Source organism: Rhinoderma darwinii, chromosome 4 (assembly GCF_050947455.1).
Source record: "Rhinoderma darwinii isolate aRhiDar2 chromosome 4, aRhiDar2.hap1, whole genome shotgun sequence".
NCBI lineage: Eukaryota > Metazoa > Chordata > Amphibia > Anura > Rhinodermatidae > Rhinoderma > Rhinoderma darwinii.
The window spans coordinates 207,976,544-208,000,012 of NC_134690.1; the positions used below are offsets into that span (position 1 = coordinate 207,976,544).

Sequence of the window (23,469 nt, forward strand, 5' to 3'; positions counted from 1 at the left end):
TGGGCGTTCTGAAGAGAAGTGGTCAAAAATGGTCATAATTTGGCCAAAAATGCTCGTTTTTTAAAAATAAAAACGTTACTGGCCTCTTTAAGCCAGGGAAATGTGGCCTTAAATGGCCATCAATGCATTGCAAAGACGTGCCAGGTCGGCCAGAGCGGAGTTTCTCTGTTCTAGCACATAGAGGGGTGTCCCCAAGCAGTCCCCCACCTCTATGACATCCATATGCCCTAATAGAATTCAAAGAAAATGTTGGTTTAGCTCATTTGTTTTAATTTCCACAAGGACTAAAAGGACAAAAAGCACCACAACATTTCTAAATCAATTTCTCCCGAGTAAAACAATACCCCACATGTGGTCATAAACGGCTGTTTGGAGAAACGACATGGCTCAGAAGTGAAAGAGCGCCATTTGGCTTTTGGAGCTCAAATTTAGCAGGAATGGTTAGCGGAGGCCATGTCGCATTTGCAAAGCCCCTGAAGGGACAAAGCATTGAAAACCCCCAAGTGACCCCATTTTGGAAACTACACCCCTTGAGGAAATTATCTAGGGGTATAGTGAGCATTTTGACCTCACAGGTTTTTGCAGAAACTATTTGAAGTAGGCAGTGAAAATGAAAATCAACATTTTTTCAAAGAAAATGTAGGTTTAGCTAATTTTTTTTCATTTCCACGAGGACTAAAGGAGAAAAAGCACCCCAACATTTTAAAAGCAATTTCTCCCGAGTAAAATAATACCCCATATGTGGTCATAAACGGCTGTTTGGACACACACGGTAGGGTTCAGAAGGGAAGGAGTGCCATTTAGATTTTGGAATGGTTTCTGGGCGCCGTGTCACATTTGCTGAGCCCCTGTAGTACAAGTTTAGTGGAAACACCCCAAAAGTGAGTACATTTGGGAAACTGCACCCCCTGAGGAATAATCTAGAGCTATAGTGAGAATTTTGGCCTCAAAAGGTTTTTGCTGAATGAAAAAATATATATATTTTTCCAATAAGATGTAGATCAACATTTTTCATTTTCACAAGGAATAAAGAAGAAAAAAAGCGTAGATTTTGCTGGAATGGTTTGCGGACGCCATGTCGCATTCGAAAAACCCCTGATGTACTAAAAAGAAAAAAGGGACCCCATTTTAGAAACTACACCCCTAAAGGCATTTATCAAGGGGTGTAGTGAGAATTTAGACCCCACAGGTATTTTTCAGAAATTAATACGCAGTGGATGATGAAAAGTGAAATTTTTCCACTGATCTGCTATTTCATTGCACAATAGGTTCTGCCCAGCTTAGGTTCTGCCCAGCTTGTGCCACTGGAGAATCTTACCCCATAAATCGTTAAGCGGGTTCTCCCGGGCCTTACTTGTGGACATAAACTGCTGTTTGGGCACACTATAGGGCTTAGAAGAGAAGGAGTGCCATTTGGAGCATGGATTTTGCTTGGTAGTAGTTTTTTTTTGAGTATTACTGGTGTTTCAGTTTATAATGTGGGGGCATATGTAATCTGTGCGGAGTACATCAGGGTATATGTAATCTGTGCTGAGTACATCAGGGTATATGTAAGCTGTGCGGAGTACATCAGGGTATATGTAAGCTGTGCGGAGTACATCAGGGTATATGTAATCTGTGCTGAGTACATCAGGGCATAATAAGACGGTATAATAATGGGGTAAGTAATACAATTATCCGTAGATGTGTGGTACGCTGTGAAGCAATCCGTTATGCACAGTCCAGTGTTGCACTGATAAACTGTTTTCTTTCTTATTCCCCTTTTGTAACACTCTGCAACTTTTGGGGACTTTTTCTCCTTTGTACTTTGGGAAACTTTGCTGGGAAAGTTTTGCCCTGGTATAATACGGGTGCCCTCGCTTCCAGCAGATGTGGTTATGTCCCTTCCCTTTCCTAGTTCCTAAATATGAGGAAAGGTGCAGGAAAATAAAGAGACACAGGGCGCTCCTCTAAGGTGATAACGTAGGTTCAAAAACAGATGACACATACAAAAAGGAAAAGGAGGAGGAGTTTGATAGTACACTCCCCTTCTACGGTTGTGCAAGCTAGTCGGCACAACTCGAACTTCTAGCATGTGGAGACCAGAAGCTACGTAGATTGTCAGTCTACTGGCCTTCGAAGTGGGCACCGGTAGATAAGGGTCAGCGTGGTCCGATGGAAGAAACAGTCCAAGAGGCCCAGGAAAACAGCTCAGATTCCTAAAATCTGGTTTGGGTCACATAGTACTGCTCTCTTTGCGTTTCCTTCATGAATGGAATGCGAGAATTACAGTGATGACTGACACTTACATAGCTTGCCATCAACGACCGTGCAGGAGCGCCTTCAGGAAAGAGTGATTCCTTTTTTCAAGTACCTTTTGGACTAGTTTCTAAATACTATGGCCCTGACACTGAAGGAATGTTCCCCTCCAGCCTGCACATCGGGATGTTTTTTCATCACCGCATTACTAGTGCCATAACATTTTTATTTTTCGGTTGATGGAGCGGTGTGCGGGCTTGTGTTTTTGCGAGACGGGCTGTAGATTTTATTTGTACCATTTTGGGACACATACAACTTTTTGATCGAGGAAATTACCAAAAACAAGAAATTCTGGAATGGTTTTTTATTCGGCATGTACTGTGCGCCATAAATGACATGTTAACTTTATTCTGCGGGTCGATACGATTACGGCAATACCAAATTTACATACTTTTTTTCATGTTTTGCAGCTTTTACACAATAAAATCACTTTTTTTTTTAAACATCATTTGTTTTCCGTGTCGCCATATTTTAAGACCCATAACTTTTTTATTTTTGCGAAGGAGAAAGCGGTGTCAGGGCTTTTTTTTTTTTTGCGGGACGGGTTTTTGTTTTTATTGGTACTATTTTGTGACGTTTTACTTCATTTTTTTGGTAGGAAATGTGACCTAAAAACAAAGATTCTGGCTTTGTTTTTCTTTCTTTTTTTTTTTTTGGGCGTTTACCGTGCAGGATAAATGATCTAATCGTTTTATAGTTTGGGTCGTTACGGACACGGTGATTCCAATTATGTATATTTTTTTCCCAATAATAAAAGACTTATGGGAAAAAAGTTTGTCTTTTTTTTTTTTTTTACTTGAAACTTGTATTTTTTTTTACAACATTTTTATTTACTTTTTTTTTATTTGTCCCACTAGGGGACTTGAAGGCCTAAAACACAGATCGCTATTCTAATACACTTTACTACATAGGTAGTGCAGTGTATTAGATCTGTCAGTTATTCACTGACAGCAAGCCGATGAAGACCCGCTCCGGTGGGTCCTCATCCGCTTCCATACAAGGCAGACACGGAGACCATGATTTGGCCTCTGGTTGCCATAGCAACTCAGTGATTGTGTCGCTGGGGTGCCGGTTGGGTAATAACCCCTCAGAGGCTGCGCTCTCTATTGAGCGCAGCCCCTGAGGGGTTAATCGGCCGGATAGAAGAATAGCTCTGATCCTGGCCGTTACCAGAGGGTGTCAGCTGTAATATACAGCTGACACCCGGCGGTGATGGTGCGGGCTCCGCTTCTAAGCCCGCACCATCACCGCAAATTAATGGTACTGTGGTTTGTGGGAACCCCTTCCCAAAAGCGCCGTATATATACGGTGGATGTTGGGAAGGGGTTAAGAGATGAAGCATAACATGAAAACACGGCTATATGTAAATGGCTTGTTTTACCTGCATAATAACACTCACCAAACTGTAGACCCCAGTCACCCAAGTAGTTTACTCTTAAAACTTTATTTCCAACTGCCTCCTTGAGGTTTGCTATAAAATTTCCTGAGGGGGAAAAAACAAAAAAATAATATTGACAAAACTGCTTAGAATCTATCCCACAAGTATTCTAAATGATGTTGTCCTTACACATAATATGAGACAATAAACATGAGCTTAATGAATGAGACAGGCAGTAGTCGAGAGGACCCTGCCCGTGAGGGCTTGCAATCTATATATGAAACACACATATAGAGTTATATAAACATATATAAATAGTCAATCTCTACAAAGGTAGACTCGCAATGTAAGACACTTGTTAAAAATCTGCATGGAAACTCGAAAGCATATGTAAAAAACGTAGATAATATAAATACTTATATTTTGTATTGTGGAATATCTCACCAATTATTGTGGAGCGCAGATGTCCAACGTGAAACTTTTTGGCTATATTGGGTGAACTGCAAAGGAGGCAGAAATAAGGCAAATATTTTGTCATCAACTACATTGGGTTTGAGTCAATTTTCTTTCAAGGTGTTCCCTTTTAAGTTTGTACCTCATAAAATGCTATATTTATTGCTTAAACTACAGATGGCAGGTAAGAGCCTCGTCCACAATCCATGTACTAAAATCCAACAATAACGTAACTTAGAGGACAATGGTGCAGATGATGCCACCAATGCACCAGGAATTATTGAGAGTCAATATAGTGCACGACAGACTAAAGCTGTGATGATGACCAGACTATGGCCAAAGGGACACCTGCTATTTGAAAAGTCATAATCAGAGATCGTTTGACTTGCATATACACTTAGAATTTTTTATTTTCCTTCATGACAATGACAAAAAATTAACCATCCCGACCAAACGACTTTTGGACACAACAGTGAACAACACCCTTACATGCAACAATCATTATACAACCTTCCAGGAATAGTCACTGCCAGATGGTTTGTAACTATTTATTTACTACACTAGTGTAGCCTATATTTAACCCCTTCCCCCTGCTGGCATTCTGGGCCCTAATGTCCAAGCCATTTTTTAGATTTTTCCATTGTCACATTCGAAGAGCTGTAACTTTTTTATTTTTGCGTCGGCATAGCTGTATAAGGTCTTGTTTTTTGCGGGACGACTTGCAGTTTTTATTGGTACCATTTGAGAGTAGATGCGACTTTTTGATCACTTTCTATCACATTTTTTTTAAGTCAGGATTAACAGAAAACAGCAATTTTTCCATTGTTTTTTATTTTATTTTTTATGGCGTTCACCGTGCGGGTTAAATAATGTAACAGCTTTATAGTCGGGGTCGTTACGGACGCGGCGATACCAAAAATGTGTAACTTTTTTGCTTTATTGTAGTTTTTTTTAATAGTAAAGCATTTTGTAAGGGGAAAAGCTGGGTTTTTCATTTTTTTTTTTTCACTTTTTTTTTATATTAACTTTATTAAACTTTTTTTACTTTTTTACTAGTCCCACTAGGGGACTTCACTATCCTCCGATCGCTATTATAATACACTGCAATACTTTTGTATTGCAGTGTATTACTGCCTGTCCGTTTAAAACGGACAGGCATCTGCTAGGTCATGCCTGCGGCATTATCTAGCAGGCATTCGCTGCAGGCAGACCTGGGGGTCTTTATTAGACCCCCGGCTGCCATAGAAGACACAGACACTCGGCGATTTTATCGCCGGGTGTCAGTGAGATGAGAGGGAGCTCCCTCCCTCTCTCCAAAACCATTCAGATGCGGTGCTCGCTATTGTGCACCGCATCTGAAGGGTTAAACAGGTGAGATCGATACTAATATCGATCTCACCCGGCAGAGCAGGGACGCCCCCAGCCCTCAGCTGCCTCTGGCAGCTGCGAGCAGGGAGATTTCACGGCTCCCTGCTCTGTTTACTTTATTCTACAGCAGCGACGTAGTTTGGCGGCGCTCTAGAATAAAGCCCACTAATGACCGCCGTAAAAAGACGTATCGGCGGTCATTAAGGGGTTAATAGTTTTGTGATAGATCCAGGAGGTAACTGAATGGTATTTCATTTCCTCTCAGCTATCTTACTGCACATCCTGCATTCAGGATCATAACAGGAGTGATTCTAGTTAAAGAGGCTCTGTCACCAGATTTTGCAACCCCTATCTGCTATTGCAGCAGATCGGCGCTGCAATGTAGATTACAGTAACGTTTTTATTTTTAAAAAACGAGCATTTTTGGCCAAGTTATGGCCATTTTTGTAGTTATGCAAATGAGGCTTGCAAAAGTCCAAGTGGGTGTGTTTAAAAGTAAAAGTCCAACTGGGCGTGTATTATGTGCGTACATCGGGGCGTTTTTAATACTTTTACTAGCTGGGCGCTCTGAAGAGAAGTAACATCCACTTCTCTTCAGAAGGCCCAGCTTCTGGCAGTGCAGACACAGAGCGTGTTCTCGAGAGATCACGCTGTGACGTCACTCACAGGTCCTGCATCGTGTCAGACGAGCGAGGACACCGGCACCAGAGGCTACATTTGATTCTGCAGCAGCATCGGCGTTTGCAGGTAAGTAGCTACATCGACTTACCTGCTAACGCCGATGCTGCTGCAGAATCAACTGAAGCCTCTGGTGCCGATGTGTCCTCGCTCGTCTGACACGATGCAGGACCTGTGAGTGACGTCACAACGTGATCTGGCAGAAGCTGGGCGTTCTGAAGAGAAGTGGATGATACTTCTCATCAGAACGCCCAGCTAGTAAAAGTATTAAAAACGCCCCGATGTACGCACATAATACACACCCACTTGGACTTTTGCAAGCCTCATTTGCATAAATACAAAAATGGTCATAACTTGGCCAAAAATGCTCGTTTTTTAAAAATAAAAATGTTACTGTAATCTACATTGCAGCGCCGATCTGCTGCAATAGCAGATAGGGGTTGCAAAATCTGGTGACAGAGCCTCTTTAAGAACATATTACGGAATTGGAATTGGTGTGTGCAACTCCAATTTTTCAATACATTTGTATTGTGATTTTGTATTACAGTATAAATAGTACCAAACGAACCCCAATACCATAAACATAGTCCTGTTACAAAAGTGTACAGAAATTACAATGAAACAAAAAGTACTTGACATACCCTATCCAACATAATGTATCTTATGACCCACATAGGAGTATAAGAGGATGCATATCAGGTAGAGACATGAGCCTCGTAGCACGTCATCCCTCCTTCCGTAATGTAATTGCTATAAACATACAAACTGACCCATATCAGTTATCACACATTATGGACCAAGATATTTACCTCCCCCAAAAGCCCAACGACCTCCAAGCAGTTAATCTATCCAAGAATGGACCAAGGTACAATTTAGATAAGACCCAGCCGGAATCTCATTAATTCTCTGGGATGTATCAAGCCACGGTCCCCATACTTTCTTCAGCTTATTCCGTGTGCCTCTTTTTTTGTATACACCTTTTGCTAGATTCAAGAGGTTTATTTTTACTCCAACCCTGACCTGTAATGCGTTTGTTTTAGATTTATGAATGACTCAACCTCTACATTATTATATTAATAATACCATAGTAACAAATGTGCAGGATGGAGTGGGGTTGGGGGTTTACGCATACCTGAATTCCACTAGCGTCAATCCCTTTGGGAAGCCTGACAAAAGCTCAGAGTTAAATCCATACCTGGAGCCATCTTGTCTTATATTAATCATAACTTTCTAAAATAAGAAAAATACACATAGGCCATTATTAGAATACACATATAGGGGGTAATTGATCAACCTTTGTATGCCAGTTTTAGAAAGGTCACAAAAGGGCCTACAGGTCTTTTTCAATGCCCTAGCCATTTTTGTGGCCCGAAAAATGTATGATAATTTACGCCAAAAAACTGGCGTAAATTATACTGAAAATCTAAGCCAGCTCCTAGCTGGTGTAGATTTCACTCTATAGGGTGTAGCAAGGTAAAGGCCCGTGATAGGCCCTACCTAATCTGACAGTTAAAATAAAAAATGAATACTCACCAAACCGCTCCTCTTCTCCCCTCCCTCAGGCTCGCTCATCAGTCCAGCGCGGCTCATACAACGTACTGACGCCGGTCAACGTCAGGAAGCTGTATGCGACGCAGCACTGATAACATGACGTTATGTCGCAGTTGCCCGGCGTCAGGACCTTGTATGAGCAGCACTGGAGTGACGAGGCAACCAGAGGGGAAGGAGAAAAGAGGAGCGGTAAGGGGAGTATGTGTTTTGTTTTTATTGACTATGTGTGGGGAATGGATGGTGCATGGCCAGTCGTTGTGCCGCAATTCTGCCACGCGTCCCACTTAGAAGATGCAACACATTCATTTTGCCTCTTAATACATACGTCGCACTTTACTCCAAATTTAGTTTTTTCTAATAAGACTGGCGTATGAAACACCAGTCATAATAAATTTCCCCCTCAATATTTATCCAATGTTTTAAATCAATTGAAACACTCACCTTAACTAACAAAGGTCTGTTGATTTTGAAGGTCAGGACTCCCCGTGCAAAGCCAAAGTCACTAATTATCGAGTCACAGACCAGCTACAATATAAAGAGGATTTCATTGTGGGGGACAAATTGTAATACTGTACACATATTTAGACAGAAAGAATTTTCACACATCCCCATTGTAATTGAGAAATTATAGCATCTAACTACAGCAAAAGTAATGCTTTTTATTTGCGCTCCTTAAAATGGGGTATTAGAAGATTTAGGGGAACTTTATGTACAACAAGGATTTTAGTTGTCATTATAAAGAGAAACGTCAAATTGATCTGCACTGCAGGGGGTAGGGACACACACATGGGCTCTAAAATGAGCATTTAGCACATTAATTTTAATTTCTCCAAACGCTGTATTTAAAAGCGATGATGACCACATGCCTGTAAAACTCTAAGGGCAGAAATACAATTTTAACATTTTAAAAATCTTTGAAATACAAATGTTTCCCAATAAGCAGAGACAGGCCTGTAATAGTATGTACTCGGTGTTGATTTTTTGGGTTTTTCACATAATCAATATTTATCACCTATCCTCAGTTACTGGGAGCCCCATAGGACTCAAGTGGTAGTGCGCATACTCGGCCACCGCTCTATTCATTTGTATGGGGCTGCCGAAGATGTATTTTGTAGGCACAATGTACAATATACAGATATGTTTTCTTTTCAATACCTTGCCTGTCAGTTTCTCTGCCTTTTCTTGGTAATAGGTCGCATTAAGGGGATCATCCAGCACAGACTTCAAATAAAGCTGAAAATCAGGGGAGGAGCTAGATGGAAATTGAAGGAAAGAAAGTTATTATTATGTATAGTAAATTATAATTTGTTAAATAAAAATATTTCAGATTTATTTTCTTCCCTCTTTGATAAAGCTATATTGAACCTTTTCTCACCCTTTAGAAAGGATCTATGCTCACCAAATTTTGCGGTCCCCTCAAATCATACACTGTGATAATCCAAACACTTGATTGACTCCATTAACCCCTTTAGGACACAGCCTGTTTTGGCCTTGTGAACACATGATTTTTTCAAATCTGACATGTGTCACTTTATGTGGTAATAACTCCGGAATGCTTTTACCTATCCAAGCGATTCTGAGATTGTTTTCTCGTGACATATTGTACTTTATGTTAGTGAAAAAATGTGGTCGATAAATTCAATATTTATTTGTAGAAAACTTCAATATTTGGCGAAAATTTGCAAAAATGTGCATTTTTCTAAATTTAAATGTATCTTCTTGTAAGACAGATAGTAATACCACACAAAATAGTTACTAGTTAACATCACCCATATGTCTACTTTGCATCGTTTTTTCCACGTCCTTTTATTTTTCTAGGACGTTACAAGGCTTAGAACTTTAGCAGCAATTTCTCACATTTTCAAGGAAGTTTCAAAAGGCTATTTTTTCAGGGACCAGTTCAGTTCTGAAGTGGCTTTGAGCGCCTTCTATATTAGAAAGTCCCCATAAATTCCCCCATTTTGAAAGCTTTACCCCTCAAAGTATTCAAAACCACATTCAGAAAGTATTTTAACCCTTTAGGCGTTTCACAGGAATTAAGGCAAAGTAGGTGTGAAATGTACAAATTTCATTTTTTTTGCCGAAATTCATTTGTAATAAAAAAAAAATCTGTAAAACAGAAGGTTTTACCAGAGAAACGCAACTCAATATTTAGTGCCCGGATTCTGCAGTTTTTAGAAATATCCAACATGTGGCCCTAGTGTCCTAATGGACTGCAGCACAGGCCTCAGAAGCAAAGGAGCACCTAGTGGATTTTGGGGCCTCCTTTTTTTAGGAATATATTTTAGGCACCAAGTCAGGTTTGAAGAGGTCTTGTGGTACCTAAACAGTCGAAACCCCCCAAAAGTGACCCCATTTTGGAAACTACACCCCTCAAGGCATCTTTCTAGGGGTATAGTTAGCATTTTGACCCCACAGTTTTTTTGCAGAATTTAGTGGAATTAGTCTATTTTTTTTTCATTTTTACAAGGAATAAAGGAGAAAAATAAACATCACATCCAGGCTGGTAGTGATGTATATTCATTATCAGGACACTACAGTAATGTTATAGTGTGTGTATGAAGCTGCACATAACGATATAGCTATATCGCTAGTGCAGTGTAAATGAATGGAGAGAAGTGCATGACGCTGATTGGTCAGCATCATACACTTCTCTGTACAACACCCACTTGGTCTAAAGTAAAACACGCCCATTTGGGAATTAAGAAACTCATTAGCATAAAGCTAAAAATCGCTCATAAAGTGGTAAAAATAGATCGTTTTTAGAAATAAAAAGCATTACTGTCAACTACATTATAGCGCTGATCTCCTTATGTAGGAGATAGGGCACTTATAATGTGGTGACAGAGCCTCTAAGTCTTTCACAGTGCGGTAAAAACGACAACTTTAGTTTTATTCTGCGTCTCAATACGATTACGGTGATACCAAATTTATATAGTTTTTTTTTATAATTTTACTACTTTTACAAAGGAAAGACTATTTGTTAAAAAAAAATAATTGTTTTGTATCATCACATTCTGACATCCAGAACTTTATTATTTTTTGGTCGATTGAGCGGTGTGAGGGCTTACACTACCTTTCAAAAGTTTAGGGTCACTTAGAAATTTCCTTATTTTTGGAAGAAAAGCACAGTTTTTTTTCAATGAAGATAACATTAAATTAATCAGAAATACACTCTATACACTGTTAATGTGCTAAATGACTATTCTAGCTGCAAACGTCTGGTTTTTAATGCAATATCTACATAGGTGTATAGAGGCCCATTTCCAGCAACCATCACTCCAGTGTTCTAATGGTACATTGTGTTTGCTAACTGTGTTAGAAGGCTAATGGATGATTAGAAAACACTTGAAAACACTTGTGCAATTATGTTAGCACCGCTGTAAACAGTTTTGCTGTTTAGAGGAGCTATAAAACTGACCTTCCTTTGAGCTAGTTGAGAATCTGGAGCATTACATTTGTGGGTTCGATTAAACTCTCAAAATGGCTAGAAAAAGAGAGCTTTCATGTGAAACTCGACAGTCTATTGTTGTTCTTAGAAATGAAGGCTATTCCATGCGAGAAATTGCCAAGAAACTGAAGATTTCCTACAACGGTGTGTACTACTCCCTTCAGAGGACAGCACACACAGGCTCTAACCAGAGTAGAAAGAGAAGTGGGAGGCCCCGCTGCACAACTGAGCAACAAGACAAGTACATTAGAGTCTCTAGTTTGAGAAATAGATGCCTCACAGGTCCTCAACTGGCAGCTTCATTAAATAGTACCCGCAAAACGCCAGTGTCAACGTCTACAGTGAAGAGGCGACTCCGGGATGCTGGCCTTCAGGGCAGAGTGGCAAAGAAAAAGCCATATCTGAGACTGGCTATTAAAATGAAAAGATTAATATGGGCAAAAGCACACAGACATTGGACAGAGGAAGATTGGAAAAAAGTGTTATGGACAGACGAATCGAAGTTTGAGGTGTTTGGATCACACAGAAGAACATTTGTGAGACGCAGAACAACTGAAAAGATGCTGGAAGAGTGCCTGACGCCATCTGTCAAGCATGGTGGAGGTAATGTGATGGTCTGGGGTTGCTTTGGTGCTGGTAAAGTGGGAGATTTGTACAAGGTAAAAGGGATTTTGAATAAGGAAGGCTATCACTCCATTTTGCAACGCCATGCCATACCCTGTGGACAGCGCTTGATTGGAGCCAATTTCATCCTACAACAGGACAATGACCCAAAGCACACCTCTAAATTATGCAAGAACTATTTAGGGAAGAAGCAGGCAGCTGGTATTCTATCTGTAATGGAGTGGCCAGCGCAGTCACCAGATCTCAACCCCATAGAGCTGTTGTGGGAGCAGCTTGACCGTATGGTACGCAAGAAGTGCCCATCAAGCCAGTCCAACTTGTGGGAGGGGCTTCTGGAAGAATGGGGTGAAATTTCTCCCGATTACCTCAGCAAATTAACAGCTAGAATGCCAAAGGTCTGCAATGCTGTAATTGCTGCAAATGGAGCATTCTTTGACGAAAGCAAAGTTTGAAGGAGAAAATTATTATTTCAAATAAAAATTCATTATTTCTAACCTTGTCAATGTCTTGACTATATTTTCTAGTCATTTTGCAACTCATTTGATAAATATAAGTGTGAGTTTTCATGGAAAACACAAAATTGTCTGGGTGACCCCAAACTTTTGAACGGTAGTGTATTTTTGGCGGGACGAGCTGCAGCTTTTATTGGTACATACATCTTACTGATCACTTTTTATTACATATTTTTTAGAGCTAAGGTGACCAATAAACAGCGATTTTGGCGTTTTAAATTCTTTATTTCTTACAGCGTTCACCGTGCGCAATAAATTAAGTTTTACTTTATTCTGCGGGTCGGTACAATTACGGCGATACCATATGTACATAGTTGGTTTTTTTTTAAGTTTTGCAGCGTTTGCACAATAAAATTACGTTTCTATATAACAATTTATTTTCTGAGACACCATATTCTGAGCCGTAACTTTTATTTTTTAGTCAAAAAAAGCTGTAGGTCTTGTTTTTTGCGGGACGGGTTGTAGTTTTTATTGGTACCATTTTGGGGTAAATGCAACTTTTTGATCACTTTTTATTCTATATCTAGTTTTCCGTTTATTTTGTTTGTGGCGTTTACCGTGCGCAAAAAATAACATTATAGTTCCATAGTTTGGGGTTGTTACGAACGCGGTGATACCAAATAGGTGTACTTTTTTTTAAAAAAAATTTCATTTTTTTCCTATAATAAATGACTTATTGGAAAACAAAATCTTTTATTTTTCCACTTTTATAAAACATTTTTATTAACTATTTACACTTTATCTTTTTTACCTGCAGCTCTGATCGCTGCTAGAATACATTACACTACCTAGGTAGTGTAACGTATTCCAACTGTCAGTGTGACGTCACAGTCACTCTGACAGTAAGTCTACGAGGACCAGCCAGAGGATGGTCCTCATAGGCTTCCATACATGGCAGACCCGGAGGCCGTTGCCTGGCCTCCGGATGCCATCACAAGCATCAGCAACCCCCACAATTGCATGGGGGGCTGCTGATGTGCTCCAAACCCCCTAAATGTGGAGATCGCAATCAAGAACCGCATTTAACAGGTTAATTGCCGAAATCAGCGGCGACGAGCCGCTGATCGTCAACACTGGAGTGGCAGATGTCGGGGACAGCTGACCTCCCAGTTCCCGATGCACACTTTGTCGCCGACAGTGTGCATCGGGAACGACACAGTTACTTCCTGTCACTCTAACAGGAAGCCTATCAGGGCCAGCCGGAGGTTGGTCCTGATGGGCTTCCGTCCATGGCAGACACAGAGGCCATTGTTTGGCTTCCGTTTGCCATGCTAACTATCGGCAAAGCCCGCGATTTCGGACCAGGGTCTGCCGATATGCTAGAAACCCCTAAAATTCAGCGATTGCAACCATTTGCCGCATTTAAGGGACTAATTCGCCAAAATCAGCGGCAAAGGACCGCAGGCCGGCAAGAGTGGAGTGTCAGCTGTCGGCGACAGCTAACCTCCCGATTCCCCGTGCACACTGTCGCCGACAGTGTGCACTGGAAACAACTCAGTAACTATACGTCCTCATGCAGGAAGTAACCTCCTGCGACGACGTATAGTTACTTACTCGTGTGGATAGCGGTTAAAGGCTATGTAAATGTTTGAAAGGTTTTTTTTTGGTTTTTTTTAATGAAAATGCGTATGTTTGTGTATGTTAATTAAACTTTGCAAATACATTTTATTAAAAATTCTATTTACTTTCTAAGATACAGCTGCTCTATATTCTCAATACAGAGCAGCTGTATCTAGCGCTATTCACAATCGGTCAGATCCGCGGACCTGACAGGTTCAGTGACAGCGGGTGCCGCGTGTCACTGACACACAGGATATACCTGTAAGGGTATGTGCACACACAAAATAAAAAACGTCTGAAAAAAGCTGTTTTCAAGGGAAAATCAAACTCGCATTTTTGACGGTCGTTTTTAGAGCTGTTTTTCTATAGCGTCAATGAAAAACGGCTCCAAAAACGTCCGAAGAAGTGATATGCACTTCTTTTTCGCTGGCGTCTTTTTATGTGCCGTTTTTGGAAAACGCCCCATCGGAGCAGAACACCGTATTTCCCATTGAAATGGGCAGTTTGGAGGCGTTCTCCTTTCGATTTTTTAGCCGTTTTTCAGGACGTTTACGGGCCGAAAAACGTCTGAAAACAATGCGTGTGAATATACCCTTATCGATCACATCTAAGTTATGAACTTAGATGTGATAGTTTACAGGTGGATCCTTTGTATCAGAGACACGCAAGAACAGCTGTCACTGAACCCATCAGGTCTGCGGGACGGACGGATTCAGTGAATAGCGATAGATACAGCTGCTCCGTATTGAGAATTTTTAATACAATGTATTTACAAAGTTTAACACACACTAAAACACTTTTAAAAAAAAATAAAAATAACACTTTCAAACATTACCTTACTAGTAATCAGGATGTCCAGATGAAGAAAAAGGTTTTGGTTTAATGGCTTAATGATTTATTCCATAATTAAATGTGATATCTGTAGAGAACTATAGGAGGCCATATTTAAAAAACAAAAATAGCTTCTATTCCTTCACATAAATCAAAAACTATTTATTTTTTAGTTTTCAGTCATACAAAGCAACAGGGTGAAACGTGACATCACAAATTAGTGAATTGCTAAGAATGCAACTCTCTAACATTAAATTGCCTTTAAATCAAAAGCAATTTAAAGGAGTTCTACACTATAATAAAATGTAAAAAAAAAAAAAATGTGATCCTTATCCCAATGCTTTGTTTGCAATGTTTCATTGCTGTATGTAATGATTAGATGTATACTGGATCAATAAAAATCTGTCAGTACCACCTTTCTTTTCTTTTTTTTTTTACAGACTGCAGGGCTTGCTGGGTGGCAGGTGGAAACTGCATAACAAGTTTTGTAACGCTCTACCTTAGGGCTCATACACATATATGTATTACAGCTCCATTTCATACAGAGTCGTAATATGGCTGTTATAGAGGGGCTTGAGGCCTGAGAGATCCTGTACAGCCTCCATGCACAGGTCCCTTACATTGCTTCTAGGAAATGTTCCATGAGTAGAAGTATCTATGGTACAGAATATGATATTCTGCACACAGAAGAATAACCTGCTTCTGTGGCACTTATTCATTACAATATAGGACCCCTTTAAGTGGCCATAGATACCAGATATTTAAGTCAGTAAATCTGTGCAGTAACTGTAAAGGATCTGCCAGGCACTACGTCTGTGGATACTCCCAGGATTAATCAATCGACACCTGAGGCCGGACCTCTTAGACTGACTCCGGCTCCCACCAATCAGGGTGGCAGGCTCAGGAGTGGGAGAGCCTATCGCAGCCTGGTCAGTCGGAGTTAGCTCCGCCCCCTGTCCATTTATACCTGCCGTTTTCTCTTCCTCATTGCTTGTGATTCTTCCTGATTTCCTGGCCCTGCTACAGTCTTGCTCCAGCCTGCTTCTGCCTCGCTTCAGCCTTGCGCTTATCCTGCTTCGCTCTGACCCCGGCGTGCTTCCTGCTCCTTGCTCTGCGTTCGTATACTTGGTGACATCCTGATTCTGACTGGCTCGTTGAGCACTCTGGTTTCCTCATGGTGTTCCGTGGGCTACTGCCCCTTCCCTTGCTTGTTCCCTGTTTGTATTCCCTTGCACTTAGTCAGTATAGGGACCGCCGCCCAGTTGTACCACGTCGCCTAGGGCGGGTCGTTGCAAGTAGGCAGGGACAGGGCGGTGGGTAGGTTAGGGCTCACTTATCCCCTCCTTCCTGCCATAACAGTAACAGTACATGTCCATAGCTTGTATAGAAGAACAAAAAATACAGCAGCTCGTGAGGTTCTCGGAAAAAAAAAAACACACACGCACATACCCGTATTTTTCGGACTATAAGACGCCGTTTTCAGTAAGAATAAATCTCGCTAAAAAGCCCCTTCGTCTTATAGTCGGCAGTCAGGGGTCCCGGCGCACCGTTTCCTTACTTAACCCCTTCTCGACCCATGACGTGCCGGCACATCATGGAGCGGGGGTGATGTTTGGAGCGGACCCACTCGCTGAGCCCGCTCGATACACTGCAGGTGTCAGCTGTGTTTTACATCTGACACGCTCTTCTAACGGACAGGAACAGTGATCGCGCTGTTCCTTGTCGTTTAAATGCCGCGGTGAATAGCGACCGCAGCATTTATAGGGGTTTTTCCATAAATGTCAGATAGAGGCGGGTCCCACCTCTGGTACCGCACCTATCTCAAGAATGGGGCCCCCCCTAAGCCCCGTTCTAGCTTTTTGTGCTCTCCCGGCCACTTGGTTACATGTGGAGTTACTGAAACAGCATAAATCGCTGAGCTACACGGTTTCTGTAACTCCCATAGAACTGAATAGTAGTTACGGAAACAGCGCAGCTCAGCTGCTTCTGTACGCTGCTTCTGTAACTGCCATTCACTACTATGGGAGTTACGAAAACAGCGTAGCTCAGCGATTCACGCTGTTTCCGTAACTCATCCTTGTACTGCAGTGTATTGTACAAGCGATCTAATGATCGCTGATACAAGTCTCCTAGGGAAACTAATAAAATGTGTAAAAAAAAAAAAAGTTCGATACATTTTCAGGAGTGTAAAAATATTTTAAAAATATTAAAAGTTAAAAAAAAAACCTTTTCCCATTTTTCCCCAAGCACAACGTAAAAAATATTAATTTTTTTTAAAAAGAGAATTTTTTATTTAACTCGATCGGTGAACGGCGTAAAAGAAAATAATTTAAAACACCGTCGTCGTTTTTTTGGTCAGTTTAGCGCAAAATAAAATGTCAACAAAAAGTGATCAAAAACATCGTATGTACCTAAAAATTTGTGGCAATAAAAACTATAGCTCGTCAAGCAAAAAATAAGCCCTCACACCGCTCAATCGATGAAAAAATATAAGCGTAATGGCTCTCAGAATGTGATGAAACAGAACAATTATTGTTTTAACAAATAGTTTTTTCTTTGTAAAAGTAGTAAAATATGAAATATTTTTTTTCTTATTTTCTGTTGTCTAAAACCTGGGTGCGTCTTAGGCTGGGTTCACACTGAGTTTTTTGTAGGCGGAAAATCGGCCTCAAAATTCCGTTTGGAGTTTTGAGTCAGATTTTGCTCTGCCTGCACGCCGATTTTCGCTGCATTTTTTCGCTCGCGGCCAAAAAACGCCGCAAAATATGCTTTCTCTGCCTCCCATTGATGTCAATGGGAGGTCAGAGGCGTAAACGCCCAAAGATAGGGCACGTCCCTTCTTTTTCCCGCAAGGCGGTTTTTCCACTCGCGGGATAAAAACGCCTCCCGTCTCCCATTGAAATCAATGAGAGACGTTTTTTGGCGCGTTTGTGAACTCCCCCTTATAGTCAGGTGCGTCTTATAGTCTGAAAAATACGGTACTTATAGACATCGATCAACCGTCATTAAAAACAACTGCCTAAATGGTTTTGTGTCGCTATTGTTCTGAGAGCCATAACTTTTTTATTTTTCTGTCAATTTAGTGGTGTGGGGGCCTAATTTTTGCAGGGCAAGCTGTAGTTTTCCCCCATTTTGGGGTATATGCGACTATTTGATCACTTTTTATTTAATTTTTTTGGAGAGCGAAGGTGACCAAAAAAACAACAATTTGCAAGTTTTATATATATATTTATTTTTACATCATTCACCGAGCAGGTTAAATAACGCTATATTGTGATATTTCTGACTTTTACGGACGCGGCAATGTCAGTTTTTGGAACATAAACTTGAACTGTTTTTTACTTTTTTTTTTATTAGTCCCCCTAGGGGACTTGAACCAGGGATCGTTGGATCGCTTGTATGATATACTGCAATACTAATGTATTGCAGTATATCGTGATACTGACAGTCTCCTTTGAAGCCCTGACAACTTAAATGCCGCTGTCGGGCAGAATGAAAGTGATCTTTCATTCCACCCGTTGGAGTGAGGTGTCACCCGCCAAGTATGGAGCGCACATAGCACGTGAGCGTGCTCCTTACTTTCCCTTGGTGACATCTTAGTAATAGTACGTTGGATGTTGCCAACGGGTTCAGTCCTATAAATTGTGAGGCGGAGCCTCCATGGATCGGACTTGAGATTGAGATCTTGGGAATTAGGAGGCCAAGCCAACTTGTTATGTTAATCAACCCTTCCTGAATAAATTGTGCAGTGCATTATTCTGTTGAAAGGTTAGTGCTTTTACGGAAAACCGTTGCCATGAAAGGATGTACTTGTATGGAACAGTGCTTAGGCAGATGGTTGGTGTCAGAGTAACATCCACATAAATTGCAAGAATCAAGTTTCCCAGCAGAACATCACATTGCCTCCACCTGCGTGCTAACTTCCCCTATGGCATCCTGGTAAGCGACGCTCTTTCTTCTCCAGGTAAGCGACGCCAGCAGTCCACTTGAAGAAAAAGAAACCAGGATTCATCAGACCAGGCCACCTTCTTCCATTGCTCCATGGTCCAAACGTGATTCTCACGTACCCATTGTATGTGCTTTTGGCAGTGGACAGGGGTCAGCACGGGCACTCTGATTGGTCCGCAGCTATGCAACCAGAAATGCAGCGAGCTTCAATGCACTGTGGATTCTGACGTCTCCCTATAATAGTCCGCATGAACTTTTTTAGCGATGTGCTGCCGTAGCTACTATGGGGGGACGATGACAACAGATGCCTGATAAGTGGAGGAAGAGGCAGTTTTCTCTAATATTATATATTATCTAGTTTCTTATGTTTGATTATACTATTGATTTATACAAAGTTTGTTGAAACGAACGTGTCGAAGTCACAGAGTCAGTGACTAAAAAGAAAGAGGAAATATAAATCATCTTACCGTTTCCGGTGGACTGGAATCGCATGAACATGGTGGAGGATTTTTTCAGAAGGCAATCCCACAACTCGTGCAACCTAAAGCAAACAAGAGGACTAGTTTAAAGCTGGTCATACACGATAAGTCTTTCTTGGCGGATTTTACCCAAAAGCTAATGCGTATGCGCACAGTCCAACGATCAGACAGAATGGATTTTCTCCCATTTTTGACAGCCACTTATGTTTATGGGGAAGTCACAGAACATAGCGGCTTGCCGGACAGCTATTGAAGGTGAACGGACAGCTTTATACAAACGTAGGGCCATATTGTGGCGGGGACCCTAAAAATGATGACAACACGGCTGTCATAACTCTGACATCGCTAGCAGCATAAACCGGATAACGATGTTAAAAGAAACACATGAATAGCAAATGCCTCACTACATGTGTGAGATGTCACAAAAACATGTCAACTGTGCTCCCCGTGACCCCCACCAGTGTGAAGGGATTACACCGGCCCCCTTCTTTTTTTTTTTTTTTTTTACTTAGACAGCTTTGAATCTCCAAGTCTGTGGTTGTGTTTTCCCATTGAAGTCAATAGGACTGCTTGACGTGCGCATTACAGTACTTCGGAAATACGAAGATCTCAAAATAGAAAAAACGAAGCGTCAACTTGCAACGATGCGCATTCTCGTGATTGTAAACACTTTACGTATTTGGACCACAATACATGAATTTACGTCTCCATTGAAATTCTGCTGGTTTCCAGGGGCAGTGAAATGCGAGAGATGAAGTGACACGGCCCCATGTGAGAACGGATCAGACACCATTAGGGATATGAAGGTGGAAATAAACTGCTGTATTCCAAGGCAACTACAATTTTTTTTAATGCAACTGTGACAGAAAAAAGGCACAGCAACATAAGAAAATACACTCACTATTCTGCATGGTTACTTAGAGAATACAAAACGGATAGAACTAGTGGGTAGCACTGCCTCTTTTATCCCACAATGCACCGCGCAGGTACACTTTATCAGGACGACAAGGACATTCTCAGTACCTGCTCCGCTATTGCTCTCCTGAAGTAACACGCCATGGCGGGGGTGTACGCTGCGGCCCAGGTAACACAGGCAGAAGTGCAACACCGGCAATAACTGTGTGACCGGAGGACGCTAAGGGATACACGGACACAGGAAGGAGACACATGTGCTTCCCTGGGACCCGCCCCCAGTACTGCTCTGCTCCAATCACGGCCCGCACTGGTCACGTCACATCGCTGGAGGGAAGGTCTGAAAGTGTATGACAGTGGAGGGAACTGTGCGGGAAGCAGACGATCCCCGGGTGGAAGGTCTGTTTACCGGTTCTGGTAAATGTCTTTAGAATTTCTAGATGCCGTGATTTTCCCGGTTCTGGTCTTCAGTCCCTCACTATGTGCATGTGTCTAATATGAGTGAGACCTGACGCCACTGCAGTCCTGCCCTCATTAGCTGCACCATCTTCATCAAGGGTCCGCAAACTTCACACTCCAGCTGTTGTGAAACTACAAATCCCAGCATACCCTGACAACTAAAGTCTTTATTATTCCATCCAAAGACTGTCAGGGCATGCTGGGAATTGTAGTTTTACAACAGAAGTCCCAGCACTCTGCCAGGTCTGTCATGCGATAGATACTGCTGGTGCCTGATGGACCCCATTGACTTTTAGGCTCTGTTCACATCTGCGTTGGAGGCTCCGTTGGGCATATGCCTGCAGCGGTAGCGGTTTGCCTCTAGCATAGACAGTTGTTACCCCCCCCCCCCCCCCCCCACACACACATTTAATAACTCCGGTAAGGCTCTATTCACATCTGGATCACATATTGATGTAATATAACCGAAGCATATATCCCCATCTCTGACATTTTATGGAATATCCACAAGATATGCCATAAATGTCTGATCTATATGGATGCCAGCTCTAGAACCTGCACCTATATCAAGAAAGGAGATCACCCGACCCCGTGATGCTTGCTCGGCTGTTTCAGCAATTCCCATATAAAATTAGATGGCATTAACCCTTTAAAGGGTTTTCTGGCTGCAAATAAAGGCAAGTCACTGTGTAAATGAGACCGTTTTAAAGCCATAATACTAGCATACTGCCATTCTTATATTCACCCTTCGTTTTCAAGGTATTTGTCAGTGAATGAGAACACTCCGAGGCACCTAGTCCCCTCTCAGCTGAGAAGTGTATACAATTGTATATAGACTAGCCACTGCTCTGTAATCTTATATATGGAGGGATGCGTGACACGCAGGAAAATAGGACGTCCCATTTTTTCACGGACCCTTCACACGCTTCGTTAAACAACGGTCGTGTGAACGTCCCCATTGAAATACATGAGTCCGTGTGACGGCCGTTGCAGCCTGTATATGTAAACAAGAGTTACTCATTCACTGACAGCAAACAAATATCTTGAAAATGGAGAAGAATTCAAATGCAAAAGAGCAGATTTACTAGTGCTTTCTAATATTTAGGACTGATTCACACGAACGTGTCCATTTTGCATCCGCACTTCAGGGGTAAAAGTCAGTCGGATCCAATAAAGGTGTTTTATGTCAGAAGTTTTGATCGGTGGGGGGTCCGAGCACTGAGACCCCCACCAATCGTTAAAATGAAGCGGCAGAAGTGCTCGCGTAATCATCAGCCGTTTTTGTTCGGCCTTTTCCAGAAATCTGTGTCAGAGTACGGGCTCAATAGAAAGTCTGTGAGACCGTACTCCGCTACGTCGGCTTTCAGGAAAAAGCCGAACAGAAGTCAAGTGGCTGAGCGCTCACACGAGCGCTTCCACTGCTTCATTTTAACGATTGGTGGGGGTCTCCGTGCTCGGACCCCCACCGATCAGAACTTCTGACATGTCACAATTTTGTTAAACGTTTAGTTACCCTGTAAGCTTTATTTACATAAAACTAGAAAACCCCTTTATTGGATCCCACTGACTTTGACCCCTTGGCAACATCAAACGTACTCTTACATTGGATGTATGCCATCAGAATATGACGCGGGCCCAGGAGCTGAGCCCGCGCCAATCAAGGCGATTAACGACTGTTTCAAACATCTGACGTCCGCCGATCCCAGCTGTTTAACCCCTCAGATGCTGCGGTCAATAGCAACACAAGTGCTATAGGTGCCTGGTGGTACTGATTGTATTTGCTATCTGAAAAATCCCACTAAAAAACATCGGTACCAAGGAGAGGAAGAGAACACAGTTTATGTGTCTTTTGTATCTAGGGCTCAGTTAGGTCATAATCTGCTATCTGGAAATATTGTGATCCTGTATACTGGTTTGTTTTTTCAGGACTCCATAATGACCACATCATCAGTTTCTAAGGTAATTTTTTTTGTTTGGTGCAGAAAAGTGGTATTGGCGTTTATTGCGTGAATAGATCAGGTATTTGCATGCTTGTTGAGGTAATAATATTATATGTTGGGGAACAACTGCAGACGATTGGCGCGTTCTAAGGACCAATTCATCTTTTTTAGTGGCCCTGCAATAGGAACATTCATAGACATGAGTAGAATATTCTAGAGGCATTTGCTACCCAGATGAATTTCTACTATTTTTCTTTAAAGGACAACCTTTGTCCAGATGCTCTATTAGGGTATGATCAGACGGCCTATTTTCGGGCCGTAAACGGCCGAAAAATCGGAAGCAGAACGCCTCCAAACATCTGCCTATTGATTTCAATGGGAAAACGGCATTCTGCTCCGATGGAGCGGTTTTCGCAGCGTTTTTTTAAGTAAAAAAACGGCCGCGAAAGAGAAGTGCTGGGCACTTCTTGGGATGTTTTTGGAGCCGTTTTCCATAGACTCTATTGGAAAAAGCTCCAAAAACGTCCGTAAAAAACGCACAAAAAACGTCTGAAATCAGAAGCTGTTTTCTCTTGAAAACAGCTCCGTATTTTGAGACGTTTTTGACTCTGCGTGTGAACATACCCTTAGGGTATATAGATATCATAGAACTGCGACTATTGTCTATGAGTCAGACCAACAAGCTACTCACCAGCTCCTCAGCCCAGACAATCCCCTGTTAGCTCAGTATATCAGCATCCCACATTGCTTTCGTGTCTTCAGAGTTTTCTACGTGGCATCCGCCTTGAGTCCAGACTATATATAGCTCGCTAAGGATTGCTTAGACTGGATACAATATACTATATGAGCTCTGTACTATTGACTGGTAAAGTTTTATCCCAACTCTGATGCAATGTGAAATATTATGTGATGAAAATTTCATATATATATATATATATATATATATATATATATATATACAGTGAAGGAAATAAGTATTTGATCCCTTCCTGATTTTGTAAGCTTGCCCACTGTCAAAGACATGAAC

At 41.6% G+C, this 23,469-nt stretch overlaps 2 protein-coding genes across 7 annotated transcripts in view; one reads left to right on the forward strand and one right to left on the reverse strand.

Annotated features, from left to right (window-relative positions):
• RARS2 (arginyl-tRNA synthetase 2, mitochondrial) overlaps nucleotides 1-20,554 on the reverse strand; it is a 77,764-nt gene extending 57,210 nt beyond the window's left edge. For 2 of the 3 annotated variants that reach the window (XR_012883176.1, XM_075862133.1), the window contains exons 1-7: nucleotides 20,155-20,554; nucleotides 19,120-19,193; nucleotides 8,882-8,978; nucleotides 8,168-8,251; nucleotides 7,308-7,405; nucleotides 4,121-4,176; nucleotides 3,698-3,781 (exon numbers count right to left, since the gene is read on the reverse strand). Coding sequence is in view for 2 of the 3 variants with exons in the window: in XM_075862133.1 (XP_075718248.1) it covers nucleotides 3,698-3,781; nucleotides 4,121-4,176; nucleotides 7,308-7,405; nucleotides 8,168-8,251; nucleotides 8,882-8,978; nucleotides 19,120-19,193; nucleotides 20,155-20,190 (529 nt within the window). In the remaining variant the exon portion in view is untranslated. The remainder of the gene's footprint in view (nucleotides 1-3,697; nucleotides 3,782-4,120; nucleotides 4,177-7,307; nucleotides 7,406-8,167; nucleotides 8,252-8,881; nucleotides 8,979-19,119; nucleotides 19,194-20,154) is intronic. The other variant, XM_075862132.1, reaches the window with a different exon arrangement.
• ORC3 (origin recognition complex subunit 3) overlaps nucleotides 20,119-23,469 on the forward strand; it is an 84,000-nt gene continuing 80,649 nt past the window's right edge. For 2 of the 4 annotated variants that reach the window (XM_075862127.1, XM_075862131.1), the window contains exons 1-2: nucleotides 20,119-20,460; nucleotides 22,429-22,461. In XM_075862127.1, coding sequence (XP_075718242.1) covers nucleotides 22,438-22,461 — 24 coding nt within the window. In that variant the 5' untranslated portion in view covers nucleotides 20,119-20,460; nucleotides 22,429-22,437. Of the gene's footprint in view, nucleotides 20,461-22,428; nucleotides 22,462-23,469 lie in introns of those variants that run through there. The other 2 variants (XM_075862128.1, XM_075862129.1) reach the window with 2 other exon arrangements.